The sequence below is a fragment of the Triturus cristatus genome, chromosome 10 (assembly GCF_964204655.1).
Source record: "Triturus cristatus chromosome 10, aTriCri1.1, whole genome shotgun sequence".
Classification (NCBI taxonomy): Eukaryota; Metazoa; Chordata; class Amphibia; order Caudata; family Salamandridae; genus Triturus; species Triturus cristatus.
The window spans coordinates 784679913-784699304 of NC_140593.1; the positions used below are offsets into that span (position 1 = coordinate 784679913).

The 19392-nt window shown below is 48.1% G+C and overlaps 1 protein-coding gene across 4 annotated transcripts in view; it reads left to right on the top strand.

Moving 5' to 3' along the window:
- LOC146789998 (putative RNA-binding protein Luc7-like 1) overlaps nt 1-19392 on the top strand; it is a 183268-nt gene that overhangs the window by 127504 nt on the left and 36372 nt on the right. For all 4 annotated transcript variants that reach the window (XM_085628318.1, XM_085628320.1, XM_085628317.1 and 1 more), the window contains one exon: nt 7316-7480. In XM_085628318.1, coding sequence (XP_085484444.1) covers nt 7316-7480 — 165 coding nt within the window. The remainder of the gene's footprint in view (nt 1-7315; nt 7481-19392) is intronic.

A 19392-nucleotide genomic window follows, 5' to 3' on the forward strand; every position in this document is an offset into this window, starting at 1 on the left:
TTCAGTACTAATACTGTAATCCCAACAAAGTGCATATACAATTGCAATCCAAACTGTTACAACTGCATTACTACTGTAAAGTATGTATTGCTTACCTGTGCTAGGCTTGCTTGGTTCTAGAAAATGAAATAACTAAAAATATTTTCATACCAAAACAATTGATCTGAAGTTCAGTCTTCGAGTGTGAATTAATTTGCTGACTTAGTGTGCACAACAAATGATTAACACTGTCCTCTAATAAAGCATTACTGCTCGACCACACTACCACAAATAGATAGTGAGGTGCTTTCTACTTTACCTCTGCCTTCCTTTTGGGTTCCACTGGACTCTCTGCACACTATACCTCACTTTGGTAAAGTATACACAGAGCCAGCTTCCTACACATGGCACACAGGGATGTGTGCCATATCGACTCTTCAATTTGTTCTGCATCAAAACACGCAGCCTCCAGTGGCAGTGTGTGCGTATGTAAAGGTACAGGGCCTCTAAGGGTGGCACAATAAGTGCTGCAGCCCTTAGAGGCGTTCCTTAGCCCCAGTGCCCTTGGTACCCACGGTACCTTTTTATAAGTGATATGTGGTCAGAGAGGTGCCAATTGGGGGAACAAGGTACATTTTTGGAAAAGAACACATGCCCTGTGAACCTGATTAACGGGGATCCAGGGCACAAAGTCAAAGTGCATTAGTAGTCTGGCAAAATGTGTGTGTGTTACAGAAACACAGTTTCGTACACTTGGTGTTAATTTAACGTGTGAAAACACCATTTGAACAGAGGCACTATTAAAGATCTTTAGCCTCAAAATAACTTTAATAGCTATCATGTCACAACATAGTCTGAGAAGTCACTCACAATACAAGATACCTACCAGCAGGTTACAAAGACAGGGAAGTTAAGAGATCAAAGATGATGATATCGCAGCTGTATGTTAAACAGGCAGTCCAACTACTAGCCTTATAGCAGCCAAAGATGCATACAGAAAAAGCACTCCTTACTCTATTACACACTCATGTGTTTACCAGTAATGTGTACTATCCGTCTTGCAATGGTTGCATATAACATCCAAACATCCTATATGGTACCATGGAGGTACCACTAGAAGAGAGACCAAGGGCACACCCCACTAGAAAGAAGTGCACCTTTTTATAGCCAAAACATCCATACATGACAGTTGGCATGGCAGTGCCATGGTCATCAGCCCAAATGTTCACTAAACACTACTTCGTATATATATCCAAGTGAACCAGGAAGTGCATGTAAAACGGGTCTAAAGACCCCTGTTTGCAAACACACACTGACTTACTGCCACATAATCCATACACGGAATGTGAATTCAGAAAAGATTTAAGCTGGAAAACAAAATGGTTACTTCCCTGTAGGAGTAGTATTGCAGCTTGCAGACTTTACTAGATTCACATCCAATCTTCCCACCTCCCCTAAAAGAGGTGAGTTTTTTCAAACCGGGTGAAGAAACCATACTACTTACACGCACACACACACACTTATGGGGCCCTAAAGATTATTCTGTTTGCGGCTGAAAATGCTTTTGAATCAGGCCCTAGGTGTCAAATATTTATATTTTACAACAAAAACATGGTTTTAGATAAGTGATTACAGTTAATCTGGTGTTTCCATTTAAAAGTTGTAAATACTTGGGAGACTGAAAAGGCCAGTTTGAAGATGGCACTTATCACTGGGGCATTATGGGGCATTGGCAAACCTCATAGGCACTGACTAGAACTTCAGAAAAACATGGCTGTTCCCAAAAGTTGTGGAAATGTGTTTAACACCATATCTCTCTAGCAAGCTTAACTTCTGCTTACACTGTAGGAATTGTTGACGCTTCCTCCCCTTTAGTTTCTCTTAGCGCCAGGATACCGTTTAGGTGACAGTGCTTTATGAATGATATAAATAAGTAAAACTTGCCCTGCAAAATTGCCGGCTAGTGTGTGTGAATAAAGCATATCTTGATTTGAAACAAAGTAATTGATGGCGCATTGCAAATACGCAGGGCCTCTTAGCCAGGTATGACCAGGCACGAAAAGGAGCATTTGCTCCGATACCGCCCAGATGAGCAAAGGCTAAACACAGGACTTAGTAAATGTGAGGGTAAGCTCATTTTTCATTTCTCTATATGCTGTGCTCTAGATGCTGCAGACACCGCAACTAGAGAGAATAACACCAGTTTTGATCAGGAGACACGCTTGGTTAAGGATTTCAGGGTTTAAACTTGAAGTCCAACAATCCATCCTTAACACACCCTTTGATAAACACCTATTGGGTCCTAACGTCGACCAGGCATTAGAGAAAATGAAGGACACAGAGGTAGCTAAATCTATGAGAGCACGTCAGAGGCTCTTTTTGTCACTCATTTTTTCAGAGGAGGGGGTCAAAAACACCATCCCCGGATCGAAATACCTCCACTTATAAAGAGAACAACCAGTCCTCTCCTTCCAGAGGGTTTTTTCGAGGAGTTAGAGGCAACAACTTCAAAGGTAAGGGCAACACACCCCATAACCCCCCTTCCTCCAACAAACCATGACTTGCTCACGCTCCTCCATTTTCTTCCCCCCCCCCCCCCCTCCCCTTATTACACCTGTTGGGGGAAGACTTCAACAATTTCTCCCCGTTAGGCACTCTATAACATCAGACAAATGGGTGCTTGGAATTAGCCAACATGGTTATTGCCTGGAGCTTACTAGCAATCCCCCACACATTCCACCTCGGTCACAAGTTGTCTCCAGAACACACACACTTGCTGAAACAAGAGGTTCAGTCCCTCTTACTGAAAGGGGCAACACTTGCTCAAGCCATTTGGAAATGGGTACTACATCACAAGATTAATCTTCTGGCAGAACATCTCCAAGGAGTAAACATTCAAATTGCCGACCTCAGCAGAAGGAGACCGCAAATTCACGAGTGGAAACTTCATCCCCAAGTTCTCTTGCCCTATGGATAAACTGGTCCGGGATACTTGCTTACGCTTTTCTGCCTCTCCTGCTCACTCCGTGTGTGGTTCGGAAACTCGGGCAAACATCCCTCACACTAATTCTAGTTGCTCCCACATGGGCCCGTCAACCATGGTACACCACCCTGTTGAAGCGGTCAATAGTTCCACATCAAAAGCTACACCTCACCTCCAGTCTCCTCACAAAGAACCATTTAGAAATCAGACATCCAAATTCCCTGTATGACTATTCAAAAAGAATCAAGAAGGCCTACCACTAGAGCTTGCTTTACAGAAAAATGGAATAGATTTGCTTTATACTGCAATAACCAAATCAATCCTTTAGAATCTTCCATACAAAACATTGTCTGTTACCGGTTACATTTACAGCTAACAGGACTAGCGTATAGGTCTATTCGTTTGCACCTTGCAGCAGTAGCTGCCTACTTGCAAAATAGTCAACATCTATCACTATTTAGAGTTCCAGTAATAAAAGCTTTCATGGAAAGCTTAAAGAGTAATGCCACCACTGATTCTGCCTGCCCCAATGGGTCCACCTTTTGAACCATTGCACAAGTGCCCTATGCAATCCCTCATGGAAATGTACTTTCCTCATTGCCATCACATCACTGAGGAGAATTGGTGAGCTACAGGCATTAAGTTTAGAAGAACCATTCTTTCAGCTACACAGACAGGATAGTTCTCCGCACCAACCCTAAATTCCTTCCCAAAGTAGTTTCTGCCTTTCACATAAACCAATCAATTGAGTTACCAGTTTTCTTTCCTCAACCTGAATCTGTAGCAGAACACACTCGTCACACGCTTGACGTTAAGAGCTTTACTGTATAACATAGATAGGACAAAAGACTTTCGCAAAACAAAACTGTTTATTGCATTTGCTACACCTCACAAAGGGAATCCTATTTTTAAATCTGGTATTGCCAGATGGATTGGTACATGCATTCAAACATGCTATGCTAAAGCTAAAAGAACATTAACTATTGCCCCTAGAGTGCATTCCACTCGCAAAATAGGGGTTTCTGTGGCCTCTTTGGGTAACATGCCGCTAGCTGACATATGTAAGGCAGCTACATGGTCTACACCACACACATATACCAAATATTATTGCGTAGATGTGTTAGCACGACAACGAGCTAATGTAGGCCAAGCAGTGTGAGAAAGTGCCCTCTTTCTTGCATGATATGCCCCCACTTTTTGCTGAATTGCTGATCTGCTTTGACTGAGTGTGCCCTGGGCTCCTGCCAATCAGGTGCCCAGGGCCTGTGTTCCTTCCCTAAAACTGCATTGTAGCCTAAACCCAATTGGCTTCTCTGGCCACAGGTCAGCCCCTGGTAAATGGTACCACAGGTACCCAGGGCACTGAGACCAGAGAAGGCCTCTAAGGGCTGCAGCACTTATTGTGCCACCCTTAGTTGCCCTGTCCCCTGACACACACACTGCCTTTGCAGGCTGCGTGTCTTGGTGCAGAACAAAGTCGACATGGCACATCCCTGTGTGCCATGCCCACAAACCACTGACCTGGCATACATCAGACTAGCTGGGTGCTCTATGCCAGTGGTGAGGGTAAAGGTGCATGAGCCCTGTGCCCCTACAGCACCCAGGTCCATTCCTGGGCGCTGTAAGTGCAGAGCTGCCATTAAGAGTATATGGTGCTGGGAGTTTGTCATTACGAACTCCATAGCACCATAATGGCAACACTGAAGACTGAAGTTTGGTACCAAACTTCTCAGCACATTAAACCCACACTGATGACGGGGTGGGATTTAATGTAAGATGCACCACAGAGGGCATCTTAGAGATGCCCCCCTGAAACTCGACCAACCTCCAGTGACCTGACGGAGTGGCTGCCTAGGCTGCCACCACCAGACATGTTTCTGGACCCCTGGGCCAAGAGCTTGCTGCTCTAGGGGACTTGAAACAATGCACATCCTTGGACGAGGTGCCAAGCCTCCTCCCCCAGGATGGGCAGGGTTCACGAAGTTTCAAAGGCATGCCGCCTTTGTGAGCCTCTCCAGACCATTTGCTGCTTTCAGCAATTGGACCCCACTGGTTCTATCCCCCACTATGGGCGGGTGAACCGGCAGGAAAAACAAGTGAGGAAGAGGTGTGCCCACCTCTTCCAACTCCACCCCTAAGGCGGGGGAGGCAAGGTAAAGCGCAACCTCGAGTCCCCACCATCTTGAGGATGGGGGAGACCCAGCCAACCGTGGACAGGCTCCTGCCCCCCTCCCACTGGAGAGTGGCAGAATAGGGGGTATACCCACCATTGGTCCCTGCCCTTTACCTACTTGTAACACCCCTAAATTTAGTATTTAGGGGCTCCCTGAATCTTCCTTCGATCCAGCAACCACAAGAAAAAGAGAAGGACGACGAGAAGCCGTGTAGAGCGAACATAAGGACGACGCCCACTGACTTGGCTCCAGCCCTACCGGCCTGTCTCCCCTCGAACGTGCTCCTGCAAAACCCGGCGTGTCCAGCGGACAGCAACCTCAAACTCCAGAGGACCTGCCTGCCTTCGCTTTCCAAGCTGTTTCTCCCGTGAACACTGGACGTGTTTGAACTGCAGCTTCTGGTGCCAGCCAGGAACCGCGAATCCAGCCCACTCTGCACCCGCCAGACCCAGCCCGATCTAGAGTGGAAAAATACCCCTGAGTCTTACCCCAGAACCCTAACTCAAAAGATCGATTACCTACCTGGAAACCGAGGACCTCTTTCCTCATAGAATAGCATTGACACTTTATCTCCCAAAAAGTTTCTGAGTGTCGACTTTTGAAAATTGAGAATATTCCTTAAAAATCATACGATTAACCAAAACACATTTTCTCAACTGTTTTCAGGAGATGTCTCCGTACTGAATCAAGGTATCCAGCACTGAGTAGGAAAAGTATTGTTAAAGTAACTTGCCTGCTAAGTGAATTTCCTCCCAAAGGATAACATTGGTGAGTCTATGTGAAAAGGTTTCCAAGTGTCAACTTTTGAAATACAATAATATTCTTTAAAAATCGTACCTCTAACTAAAACGAATTTACTCAAGAGTTTTCAGGAAATGTCCCAGTGCTGAATCTAAGATCTAGCTCTGTGTTAGCAAAAGTAATCTGAAAAGTAATAAATTGCATTTTACTTAAAAAGCCCATTCATTTGAATGTACTATACCTGGTAAGTGTTGCAAACTGCCTTCTTAAACTGTAACCAAAATCCGTACTAGTTATACTGCAATTTTGAACTGTGTTCATACAAGTAATCTACTACTGCAAAGTATTTTTATGCTTACCTGTGCCAGGCTTGCTTGGTGCTAGAAATAAAACCAGTTTTTTTTTTTTTTTTTATACAACAATAATTGGCCTAGAGTTCAGTTCTTGAGTGTGTGAATTCATTCGCTGACTGCGTGTGTACATCAAATGCTTAACACAGTCTTCTGATAATGCCTTACTGCGCGACCAAGTTATCACTTTAGAGAGTAAGGTTCTATCTAACTTTAACCTCTGTCAAACCTCGGGAGACCCTTGGACTCTATACACACTATACCTCATTTTGGTGCAGTATATACTGTAACCCCTACAGGTTAGCCACCGCTTTGGGAGTATACTGCTTTATAGTCAATGCAAAGCATGTGTATCTACAGCACACATGCCTCGAACGGATAATGTTACTTACCGAGTAAGCATCTGTTCTGAGCATATAGAGCTGTCAATGCACATGCGCCCACCTGCCTCCCCGGGTACCTATAGTTGTTTCAGTTCTTCATTGCACATTTATACGCATGGACATCTATATACTACACTTTCTTACTCCATTTTCACCCTCTTGCGGGAAAACAATTAAACAATGGAATTGATGCCCATGCGCGCTATCACCGAAAGGAGGAAAGACTTCTTTGGACGAGGAAAGACTTCTTTGGAGAAAAACAACTTGCAAACATCCGGACCCAACACTAGATTGCAGGAGTATTCAAAGCATGTGAATCTACAGCTCTAAATGCCAAGAACAGATGCTTACTGGGTAAGTAACGTTATCCTTTCTTCCTCCCATCTATAATTTATCTTTTTTGATGTGTTTAATAATCAGACCTCCCTCTGCCTTTTTGGTACACTGCAGTGAAGTCTTGTGTGGCGGTTTTACAGCAATGAATAATTTTTTACTTTTACTAATTAATTTTCTGATTGACTCTGATCAGGCCCTTTTACTGAGGATTGAAACATGACCATTTATATTAATTTGATATAACTTTTTATATTGGTGGGTCACAAATTGTTGTGTGACGTATGGATTATTAAGTAGTTGATGGTAACCTAGGCTTTTTTTTTTTTGCTTGTGAATGAAGGAAACATTTAAAAATTCTTTGTTCTTCAGATCACGTTCTCGGGACAGAAGAAGACGGCGCTCACGATCAGCTTCTCGGGAAAGGAAACGGTCACGATCTAGATCAAGGGACCGGCACAGGCGTCACCGTAGCCGTTCACGCAGTCGCAGCAGAAGTCATCGTCGCAATTCCAGAGAAAGGAGTTCAAAACACAAGTAACTATCTCTTAAAGTGCAGTTCCTTATCGCCGCAGGAACAGGTACTTTTTCTCTTAGAGGTTACCATGTGTATGGTTTAGTATAGTATTGGTGGGATTAAAGTGAAGTAATCAGTTGAAAAATATCTTAGCCTGAGATATCTGAATACCTAAAATAGGGTTGTCCGGTATTGGTGCCTCCAGATTTTAAGATAATCCAAATTGCAAATATTTCTTTTTTAGGTTTCTTGTAAATAAATTTCTCATATGGATATCCTGAATATCTGTTATGGTCCTTGCTGGTTTGTTGAACACATCTGGTTTAATACCTGTTATTGTAAGTAGTATAGTTAAAATCACTACACTGAAACCTTACTTCCAGCATGGTGCACAAGTTGATGTACTTTCATGTTCAGACATCGGAACCTGATGAAATGCCAGGCTGCAAACACTGCCCTCTAACTCTGCATGCTCCCCCTTTTCTTACTACTTTCAGGTGTTGGCATCCTTACTTTTTCCCTGTGAATGTTTAAATGAGTAAGCCTCTGCCAGTAGTTCTGCTTTAACCCATGCACTACTGGAGTATATCGTCATTGGCTGCCTTCAGGACAGTATTATACTGCTGGTATGCCCTACTAAAGGTTATACATTGGCCCATATGACTCGTCATGAATGTTATGCACATTCCACATTAGTTTCAATATAACGCTCTGTCTGCTGTGAGCATTCCTTGTTTTTTTCTACTTTACCTATCACACTTCTGTTATTCGACTACCCTGCCTTGTGTACGTCAGCTTATCTGTGGGCTTCCTACAGCAGTCCTTTGTAAGTGGTGTTCATGAATCCACCTGTCCCTTTTTAGATTACAAACTTTGCTGTTTAACTCATGGCTGTATGATTAGAAAAGTACAGTGCTGAAAGGTAGTCCAACTGTATCACTGCGGTTTGAACTAATTTTATGGCCAACAAGTATCTAGTGGTTGCAGTTTTGGGGGCAACAATGGAAAGACTTAAGGGCATTTGGAGAGGAACTGGGACAGAAAAAGGCTCCAATCTATTGTTCGTGGCCTTTTTGAACCATGGTTATCAGACAGTTCTTAGTGCTTTGAGCCAAGCATGTTGATATACAACCTGTGTTTTCACCAGGTAGTGTCACCTCGAAGCATCTGGAATAGCCCCTGTTAAGTGCCCATCTCAGTTCTCTGAAGTATACAAAAAAGTGATGGATGGAATGCTTTAAGTAATCTCCGCCACTGTTAATTTATTAGATCTGCATCCCAGTCCATCGCAGTTTTTTTTCCTGGAAGCCCAAACCATTTGGAAATGGCTGTTGATGAGGTCGGTCTGCTAACTGCAATAAACCTACCGGGAATTCAAAGCGGATAATCATGAATGGATTGTCAACAGAGTGGTTCTAAAGAAGTGTTTTAGAAGAATATAGATATCCACAAATAGACTTTTGTAGACTCAAAAAAAACATGCCCAACATTTGCCTCGATGTATTTCCAAACAGGATTCGTGTTGTGAGAAAGTGCCATCTTTCTTGCATGGTATGCCCCCACTTTTTGCTGAATTGCTGAATGTACTTTGACGGAGTGTGCCCTGGACTCCTGCCAATCAGGTGCCCAGGGCCTATGTTTCTTCCCTAAAACAAACCAAACCCAAATTGGCAAACCCTGGCCACATGTCAGCCCCTTGGTAAATGGTACCCTAGGTACCCAGGGCCTTGTGACCAGGGAAGGCCTCTAAGGGCTGCAGCACTCATTGTGCCACCCTTAGAGGCCCTGTACCCTTACACACACACACACAAACACACACTGACTTTGCAGGCTGAGTGTTTGGGTGCAAGACAAAAACAAAGTCGACATGACACACATCCCTGTGTGCCATGCCTATCACCTACACTGCCATGGCATACATCAGCCACCCCTCTAGCTGGGTGCCTTATGCCAATGGTGTGGGCACAGGAGCAGGAGCCCTGTGCCCCTACAGTACCCAGGTCCATTCCTGGGCACTGTAAGTGCAGTGCTGCCATTTAAGAGTACATGGTGCTGAGATCTCGTCAAACACTAGCTCCACCGCACCATAATGGCAACACTAAAGACTGGGAAGTTTAGTATCAAACTTCTCAGCACATTAAACCCGCACTGATGCCAGTGTGGGATTTAATGTACCCAGCACCCCAGAGGGCATCTTAGAGGTGCCCCCTTAAACCTAACCTACAATCCACGTCTGCTCTGAGGCTGCCTAGGCTGCCACCCAGCAGACATGTTGCTGGACCCCTGGGTAGGAGAGCCCCTGCTCTCCTGGGCCTGCAACAATGCACATCCTGGGCGAGGTGCTAAATATCCTCCCCCCCAGGATGGGCAGGGGGAAGCTTCAAAGGCATACCGCCTCTGTGGGCTTCCCCAGGCCCCTGCAACCCCCCACTCTGGCAGGAAGCTTTGGCCGGCAACCCCAAATAAGGACAGGGGATGTGCCAGCCTGCCAACCCCACCCCTCAGGTGGGGGAGGCGAGGTGAAGCACATCTCCGGGCTCTCGCCATCTTTAAGATGGGGAGCCCTACCCTATCAGGACTTGGCTACGGCCCCCCTCCCACAGGAGAGAGGCAGGATAGGGGGTGTACCCACCCCAGGACAGGGACCCATTGGTCCCTGCCCTTCACCTACCTGTAACGCCCCTAAATCTAGTGTTTAGGGGCACCCTGAACCTTCCTTCCGCAGATTCCAGATTCAAAACCACAAAGAGCAAGAAGAAAGAACCTGCCCTGCAGCTGCTAAAAAGAGGAAGACACCAACTGCTTTGGCCCCAGCCCTACCGGTCTGTCAAACCTCGAACCTGCTCCTGCTCCAACCCGGCATCTATTGTGGCCAGCAACCTCACCAACCCCGGAGGACCTGGCTACCTTTTGGCTCTAAGCCCCTGGGACTCCCATGAGTAGAGTCTCTACTCAAAACCTACCTCTAATCCCTGGCAGCAGCCCGGAACCGCGAACCCAGCACACTCTGCACCAGTCAAGCCTGGCCAGTGCCGGAGTGAACAAAGACCCCCGAGAACGACCCCACGGCGACTGTGACCCCGAGTCCGGCACCCAAGGACCTCCCTCGACACTCCTGAAGAAGCCTGCAGCCGCAGAACAAGGTGCCCCCCCTACCGCGATCAACAGAGGGTACGATTTCCCCGACACCAAAAGGCACGTGGCGCCCCGCGGCCCCCTGTGCCCAATCCTGGGGTACCTACCTATCCTCCAACTACCAACTTACCTCTCGAAGTGGTGGTGGCGGCACCTGAAGAGTCCTCGTCCCCGAGCTTGCAGCCTTTTTCTAAACCGTAGATTTCCCATTGAAATCAATTGAGCGCCCGAAGGCTCAAAAGCACTCTGCACCCAGCCGCCCGAGTGGCCCTGGCAGTGAAAACTCTACACCTACCTACTTCCCTACTTGCCCTGAGTAAGTGACCAGAAGCCCAGCTCCCACAGCCGCGTGGCTTGCCAGTCACCAGCCACCAACCAAGGCCCCCCCTATCCCTCATAGGATAACATTGGGCCTAACTCTCTCTGCACCCGGCCGCCCTAGAGTAGCTGAGGGTGAACGAACTGTACCTACCTGACCCTGGGGGACCCCTGAGTCTATGCCCAGAACCTCAACTCTGCCAGTCGAGTACTTACCCTTACACCGATAACTCTATTTTCCTCATAGGGTAACATTGACTGGCTTTTTCCTGAAATTTCTTTTAAGTGTGGACTTTTCAAATCTTAAAATATTCACCAAAAATCAGCCGAGTAACGGAAACTAAAATACTCACCTGCTCTTAGGTGAGCTCCCAGTGCTGGATCTTGGTGACCAGCACTGACTCTGAAAAATACTTACAACTGTACTTACTCGTAACCCAATTTTCTTCCATAGGAAATCATTGACTGTTTTTTTTGTGAAATCTCTTCTAAGTGTCGATTTCTGCAATCTTTAAATATTCTTCAAAAATCGTATAATATCTGAAAACGTAATTACCTGTTTTGGATAAAGGTCCCAGTACTGAGTCTAGGCACCCAGTACTGGATTACAAAAGTAACGAACATACTGTACCTGCAACTTGAATTTTCTTCCATAGGGAATCATTGACTGTTTTCTTTGAAATATTTTCCAAGTGTCAACTTTTAAAATAGCTAAATATTGTTTAAAAATCATAGTAATTAAGTCGACTTTCATCACTTGATTCGGAGTACTGACCCAGGACTGAATCTAGCATCCAGTTCTGGGATTCCAAAAGTAATCTGGGATTCCAAAAGTAATCTAAAAAGTAATCTGTTGCAAATAACTTGGATTTTCCATTGAGCTCAATGCATTGTTGTGTTTAAAATAGAGTTGCCTGTTGCAACCACTTGTAACTGTTTACAAAAGTCAATTGTATATTGCAAAAGTATTTATATGAAACATCTCATTCTGAGAAAGTATATTTTAAATCCAAGTGTTGGTTCTAAAATAAAACAAGCATATATATTTTTTTATATATAAACCATTGGCCTAGAGTTCAGTTATTGAGTGTGTGAGACCATTTGCTGACTGAGAGTGTACAACCAATGCTTTACACTGTCCTCTGATACTGCCTTACTGCTCGACCAAGCTACCACTTTAGAGAGTAAGGTTAGATCTAACTTTAACCTCTGTCAAACCCTGGGGGACTGTGGACTCTGTACACCCTGTACCTATTAAGGAACAATATATACAGAGCCACTTTCTCACACATGTGGAAGGCCCTTTCGATTGACTGGTCAGGTAAATTCTTTATACATTCCGTCCATCAATTCTAAAATAGTTGATCAAGCTGCGATATTCCAGAGGGAGAATTATTTTTGTAGCCCTGGAATTGCTTCAGCAGTGGTAGTTTACAGATCTTCACCTAAGAGATCACACATGAAGCTGCTTTGCAGACCCGATCTACTCTACATGTTTGGGTGCAAGATCCTACAACCCAAACTCTCATTGTTTACTATACCAGTTTGGCTCCTGAATTCTTGCAGTATGGACATTTAGATCTCTCACAAGACTGTATGGACAGCTTGGAAGGTGCAGAGTCCTTTCACTAGCGCATCATATATATTTAAGTGACTGTATCTGTGAAAGATTCTGTAGGTGATTATTCCTTATTGTTTGCATTTGGCAAGGCCTGGCCTTTCCTTTCCATTTATAAAGGTACAACTTGAAGCAATTACTATATGTAGACCATATCCTTAAACTCTTTAAAATCCCAGTAGTGAAGGACTTGCTAGAAGTTTTCAAGAAAGTTTCTCTTCCTGCTCGTACCCCCTTATTCACCATAGGAATTAAATATTGTGCTTTTAAAGTTGATGGGTCCACCCATTGAACCTGTACACAAGGCAACTGCAGCATTTGTCATGTACGACTGTTTTCATAGCTATTTCTTCTGAGCAGTCAGTTAAATCCAGGCACTATGTTCACACAAGTCTTATATCTTCATAACATAGAAATTAGAACCTATCCTTTCAAAGGTAATGTTTTTCCTGTAGCGTTTTGTTGTGCTGTCTGCCCAGGCTGTGGATAGGAGGAGCTCAGCCTGGCTCCAAAGGCTTGGTAGTTTCCAGCTTTGCTCCTGTCACCAGTCGATGCGGCTCATTGTTCCGAGACCGTTGGAATCGGCAGTAATACACGAGTATTACTGCCGATTCCAACGGTCTCGGAACGCGGAATTACTAGGAATGAGAGACTGGCTTTAATCAGGGAGTATCCCCTGACGAAGGGAAAACCCCGAAATGCATTGGGATTTAACCCTGTAACCCAAATATTTATATTGACAATATGGAATTTCATGTATATGAAGAGGTTCTAAACAAACCTGAAATGTGAAAATGATGAACATTCGTAAAAGCAACAAAAACAATTGAAGACTGTGAGAATAAACAGTTTATTGATTACAGACAGTTGTGGGAAACTCATTACAGTTTGAAGCTTAACAGAGTGCATACTGGGATACACCTTCCACTGGTGAAGGAATTATAATTCACTCTATGTGGGTAAGCCACCACTGTATTTCCTCCTTGGCCTCGTCCGTCCAGGGAACTGTAGGAAAGTGGGATCTGCTTTTATGGTTACCCCTACTTTTTGCCTGGTGCTATGCTTTCTGACTAGTCTGATTGGGATCCTGCTAACCAGGACCCCAGAGTCTGTGCTTTCTCCCCCAAATTGGTAATGGTAAGTACTTGGGTACCTCCCAGATTGGTTATTAGTGCACCCGTATAAGTCCCTAGTATATGGTACTGAGGTACCAAGGGCATGGGTATCCCAAGGGTCCCCCCATGGCTTAAGCATGCATTATGCCACCCATATGAGACCACACAAACTAACTACAGGCCTGGCGTTGTAGCCTGTGTAAGCTGGTGCTAGCACCACTTACGAAAGAATTAGGTTTCCCTATATTTAAGGTCACTGCACTTAAACCCTATATAACCACTAAAGCATACCTTTCAATCTTGAAGGCAGGGTGCTCAGGTCTAAGTGTGAGGGTGACCCTGCATGTAAAGGTCACCCCTACAACCTTCGTAGTCTATTCTCCCGGGCTGTAAGTGCATCAGCCATTATGATACATTGAGTGGCCATGCGTCTTTACGCAATGACCATCTCTAAACTGGCTGTAACGAACCTTGTCATGTTTGATATCAAACATGTTGGAAACATACCCCCACACTGTAAACTGTGTGGGAAGTATAATTCTATGCACTGCAATGCTCCTCCGGGAGGCCCTCAGTGCTCCCGGGAGGCCCTCAGTGCTCCCGGGAGGCCCTCAGTGCTCCCGGGAGGCCCTCCGTGCTCCCGGGAGGCCCTCAGTGCTCCCGGGAGGCCCTCAGTGCTCCCGGGAGGCCCTCAGTGCTCCCGGGAGGCCCTCAGTGCTCCCGGGAGGCCCTCAGTGCTCCCGGGAGGCCCTCAGTGCTCCCGGTACCAGTCTTCTAGACATGGACTGCACAACATGGCTGCAGCGGACCAGAGATAAGATTCTGCCCTACTGCTGCTGAGCCAAGCTGTAGCAGGCGAAGGCAGAAGAGGTATGCTGTCACAGGGAGGTGTGACCACCTCCCAGACAGGGTTTAGTGTTTTGGGGCCGGGTGGAGTGCTGATCATACCCTTGAGGACCATGTTGTACCTTTCACGCTGGAACGAGATACAGCGGGATACAAGCCTAACACGTGGTATACAAACGCTTACGGATTGTGCCGTAGGGAGACTTACAATTGAAGGATACCCCCTCAAGAGGTGGGGAACCGGTATGACTTCTGTGAGCTTCCACCTGTCACCCATGGTACAAATTTGAAATCCAGTGTGGTGAATTCTGGCCCGAGCCCTGATGAAATTGCCGTAAAGGAAGCTTGACAATGAAACATGTTGACCCATCCTAAAGTGGTCGGAAACATGCAGTTTGTTTTTAACCTTAAGTAGGCTCACCACATGGAATAAAATTAGGATCTCATATATGTGAATCATATCTCCGTATCTGATCGAGACTACTAGCCGCAGGTTCCTTCACGTAGAATTAACCCCCGACGTGAGACTGGATCCGGAACACTTTTTTGCCTAGCATCTCTGCGTGCCGGGGGCACGGCACCATGCGACTCCGCCCAGGCGTCGTCTGCGCACGTGACGTCAGCGAGGTCCCACCCCGGCACGCCTAAATCAGTTTTTTCCTTTTCTGCGTGCAGCGCGGATCCGGTTTGTGCCCTGGGCCTGTTTAGACCTTTTCCTTCTGCTGTTGCTGCGTGTGTGGGAACCGAGTGCGAATGCCTTCGGGCTTTAAAACTTCTTCGTTGTGTGGCCGCCTCATGTCGGCGACGGATCCTCACCGCATCTGTATGTGGTGTTTGGGGGAGCACCACGACTCCACTGATTTTGAGGCGTGCCAGCAGGTGAAGCCGAAGTCACGGTGGGAGCGCCGGATGAAACTTCTTTCGGCTCGTGTGTCCAGGTCGGCGGCGTCATCTCGGCCAGCCCCTGAGGAGGGTTCTCGGACCCGCGACTTCCCTCGCCGACTTCGATCTTCTCCCAGGGCGCAGATGCGCCCCTCACCTGTTAAGTGTCGGTTTGTCCCCGAGGGTCGGGTTCCGGCCTGTCAGGGGCATGGGATCTCCGCGGGTGGTACGGCCCCGCGGGTCGTACCCTTATCTGCCGTTTCCCCGGCGTGGGGACAACCAGAGCCCAGATGGAGACCGATGCGGCGGCTTTGCAGGCCTTGCTGGCTTCTCCTCCTCCTCCCTACCTTTCCTGGGATGTCAGTGGATCCCTTGCAGTGTGCGGGGCCCTCCTCGGCGTCGCTGGCGGCTGCGGTGCCTACTGGTTCAGATCCAGGCTTGGAGGATGTGGTGCTGTTGGGGTCCGGCCCTTCGGGGGTCCCGCCTTTGGACCAAGACGCCTCTGCTTCGCCGCAAACTCCAGTGGTAGTCCCTGTGGAGTCGCAGGGGCTCGGGTTGCACCCCCGAGCCTCTCTTGGTCCTCGGGGCAGGCGGTGGCCTTGTCAGAGGTCGAGGTGACGCCGCTGCCGTACTGGCGGCTGCTGACCCTGGCGGTGCCACAGGGGTGGGCGGAGGACCCTTCTCGCCTGAGCCCCTCTCGGTCCTCGGGACAGGCGGCGGCAGCCTTGTCGGGGGCCGAGGTGACGCCACTACGGCGGCTACTGGCCCTGGCAGCACCACAGGGGTCGGCGGAGGGCCTGTCTCACCCTGTCACGAGTCGCGGCTGACCGGCGTCTCCTCGTGCCTCTTCGTGCCCTTCTCATCCCTCCGTGCAGGTGGCTGCCTCGTTGGAGGTCAGGTAGCTGCCGTTCCGGCACCGCCCCTTCGCCACCCTGGCTCCGATCCCGCTCTGGTCTCCTGCGAAGGTGTCCTGCCTCAGGTTGCGGACTCTTAGGCGCCGGGCCGACGTCAGGTCATTGACTAGTCTTCAGACGCCTCCTCTTCTCCAGAGGTTTCGGCGGTTGCTGGTGTCATCCTCGCCGGAGGCGGGCTGCCATGCTGTGGCTTTTTTCCCGACGTCGTCTAAGGGCGGCTCCTCGCCGTCTCCACGACCGCGGTCTTTGCTGGAGGAGCCGCAAGGCCCCCACTCCTCGGTCCTTCCTTCCTTCCTTCCTTCCTTCCTTCCTTCCTTCCTTCCGGCCTTGGCTCTTCCTTCCTCCGGTTGGCTTGGGGGATGGCCGCCTTAGCTTGCAGCCGCCCCCTAATGAGGAGCTGCTTTCCCCTCCGCGGGGCCATACGGAGGTGGGTGCGGCTTTTGCCCACGCTGTTTCCAAGGCTCTGGGAATTTTGGCCATGTTTGATCCAGCTACCCATTTCCCCGCGGTTATCTTCTGGAGGTCCTCCATCAGGGCTCTGGTGGTAGGGAACTGTTGCTTATGAGGCTATAGGTGTCGGCAGGAGCGTTGAGGAGGGTCCTTGGGTGCTGGATTCTGGGTCACAGTCGCCGGGGGACGTCCTCGTGGTCTTTGTCCACTCAGGCACAGGCCGGGCTCGTGGGTGCAGAGTGTGCAGAATTCGCGGTTCCTGGCTGGCACCAGGCATTTCTTGTTTTGAGCAGAACCACTGCGCGTGGGAGTCCCAGTCTTTTAGATGAGCAAGGCAGTCAGGTCCTCCGGGGTTTTCGAGGTTGCTGACCACTGGAGACGCCGAGATTTAGCAGGAGCAGGGTCGAGGGTCGACAGGCCTGTAGGGTCGGGGCCAAGTCAGTTGGTGTCGTCCTCTTGTTAGCAGCTGCACGGCAGGTCGTCTTGTTTCAAAATCAGGATCTGAGGAAGGAAGGTCCAGGGTGCCCCTAAATAATAAATGTAGGGGCGTTACAGGTAGGTAGAGGTCAGGGACCAATGGGTCCCTTCCCTGGGGTGGGTACACCCCTAGCCTGCCACTCTCCAGTGGGAGGGGTGGGCAGGAGCCTAGTCCTGATTGGGTAGGGCTCCCCATCCTCAAGATGGCGAGAGCCCGGAGTTGTGCTTCACCTCTCCTCCCCCACCTGAGGAGTGGGGTTGGCAGAGGCTGGCACACCCCCTTTCCTCACTTGGGTTTTCCTGCCGATCTTCCCGCCAGAGTGGCGGTCGGAACTGGTGGGAGCCAATGGCTGAGTACAGCAAGTGGCCTGGAGAAGCTCACAAAATCGGCATGCGTTTGAAGCTTCCCCTGCCCATCCTGAGGGAGGAGGCCTAGCACCTCGCACAGGATGTGCATTGTTGCAGACCCACGAGAGCGGATGACTCTTCCCAGGGGTCCAGCAGCATGTCTACTGGGAGGCGGCCTCTCAGCCAGGATGCGGGTTGTTGGTTAGTTTCAGGGGGCATCTCGAAGATGCCCTCTGTTCTGCATTTTACATTAAATCCCACACTGGCATCAGTGTGGGTTTAATGTGCTGAGAAGTTGGATACCAAACTTCTCAGTCTTCAGTGTAGCCATCATGGTGCTGTGGAGTTCGTGATGTCGACCTCCCAGCACCATATACTCTTAAAGGCTGCACTGCACTTACAGTGCCCAGGAATGGACCTGGGTACTGTTGGTGTACAGGGCTCATGCACCTGTACCCACACCACTGGCATAGTGCACCCAGCTAGAGGGGTGATTGAGGTATGCCTGGGCATTGTTTGTGGGCATGGCATACAGGGATGTGTGCCATGTCGACTGTTTTGTTCTGCACCAAGACACTCAGCCTTTAAAGGCTGTGTGTGTGTGTGTGTGTGTGTGTCAGGGTACATGGCCTCTAAGGGTGGCATAGTAAGTGTTGCAGCCCTTAGGGGCCTTCTCTGGTCACAGTGCCCTGGGTACCTATGGTACCATTTACCAGGGGCTGACATGTGGCTAGAGATGCCAATTGGGTTTAGGCTTCAATACACTTTTTAGGGAAGGAACACAGGCCCTGGGCACCTGATCAGCAATTCAGCAAAAAGTGGGGGCATACCATGCAAGTAAGATGGCACTTTCTCACACTTCCTCATCTGTTTGTCGTAAGAGGGGCTTGTGGCCTGTCTGAACAATGAAGCGTGCCAAACCGGTATGGCCTCAGCATTATCAAGGCCCAGACCACAACAAAGGCTTCCCTCTCAATTGCTGACCGTTTCTCCCTGGGGGTCAACCTTCTGCTGATAAAACCTACTGGTTGCTCTCTGCATTAAGTTGTGAAAACAGAGCCCCTATCTCAGATGCATCTGTCTGGACAATGAAAGCTTTAGAGTAGTCGGGACTTTGCAGGATGGGAGCAGTGCACATGGCTTGCTTCAGGTCATCAAATGCCTTTTGACAGCTTGCTGTCCACTGAACTTTCTTGGGCATTTTCTTGGAAGTAAGATCCTTCAGGGGAGTCACAATGGACCCACATCCCTTGACTAATCTTCTGTAGTACCCAGTCAGGCCCAGGACACCCCTGACAAGAGTCTGGGTAGTGGGAGCAATCAAGTCCACAATGGTATACAACCTTGCCCTATCTGGCACTTAGTGGCCTTGATCGGGAGTCCTGACTTTTGCAGGGTCTCCAGAACATTTCTGAGGTGGACCAGGTGATCCTCCCAGGTGGAGCTAAAGACCGCTATTTCCTCTAGATATGCTGCACTATAGCTTTCCAGGCCGGTCAGAACTTTGTTCACCAGCCTCTGAAATGTGGCAGGTGCTTTTTTCAGACCTAAGGCATTACAATAAATTGATAATGGCCACTAGGGGTTGAAAATGCTGTTTTTGGCTTGGCATCCTCCTCTAGTCTGATTTGCCAGTAGCCATCAGTCAGGTCAAATGTACTCAAACTTGGCTGATGCCAAAGTATCTACAAGTTCAACTGCCCTTGGAATTGGATAAAAACAAGGAGATGATGGACGTAGCGCTGAAACTTTTCAGACACTCACCCTACAGTCACAGTTTTGGTTTGAATCAATCCTCGTTCTTTAGCTCACTCCGCCAACCCAGTTCA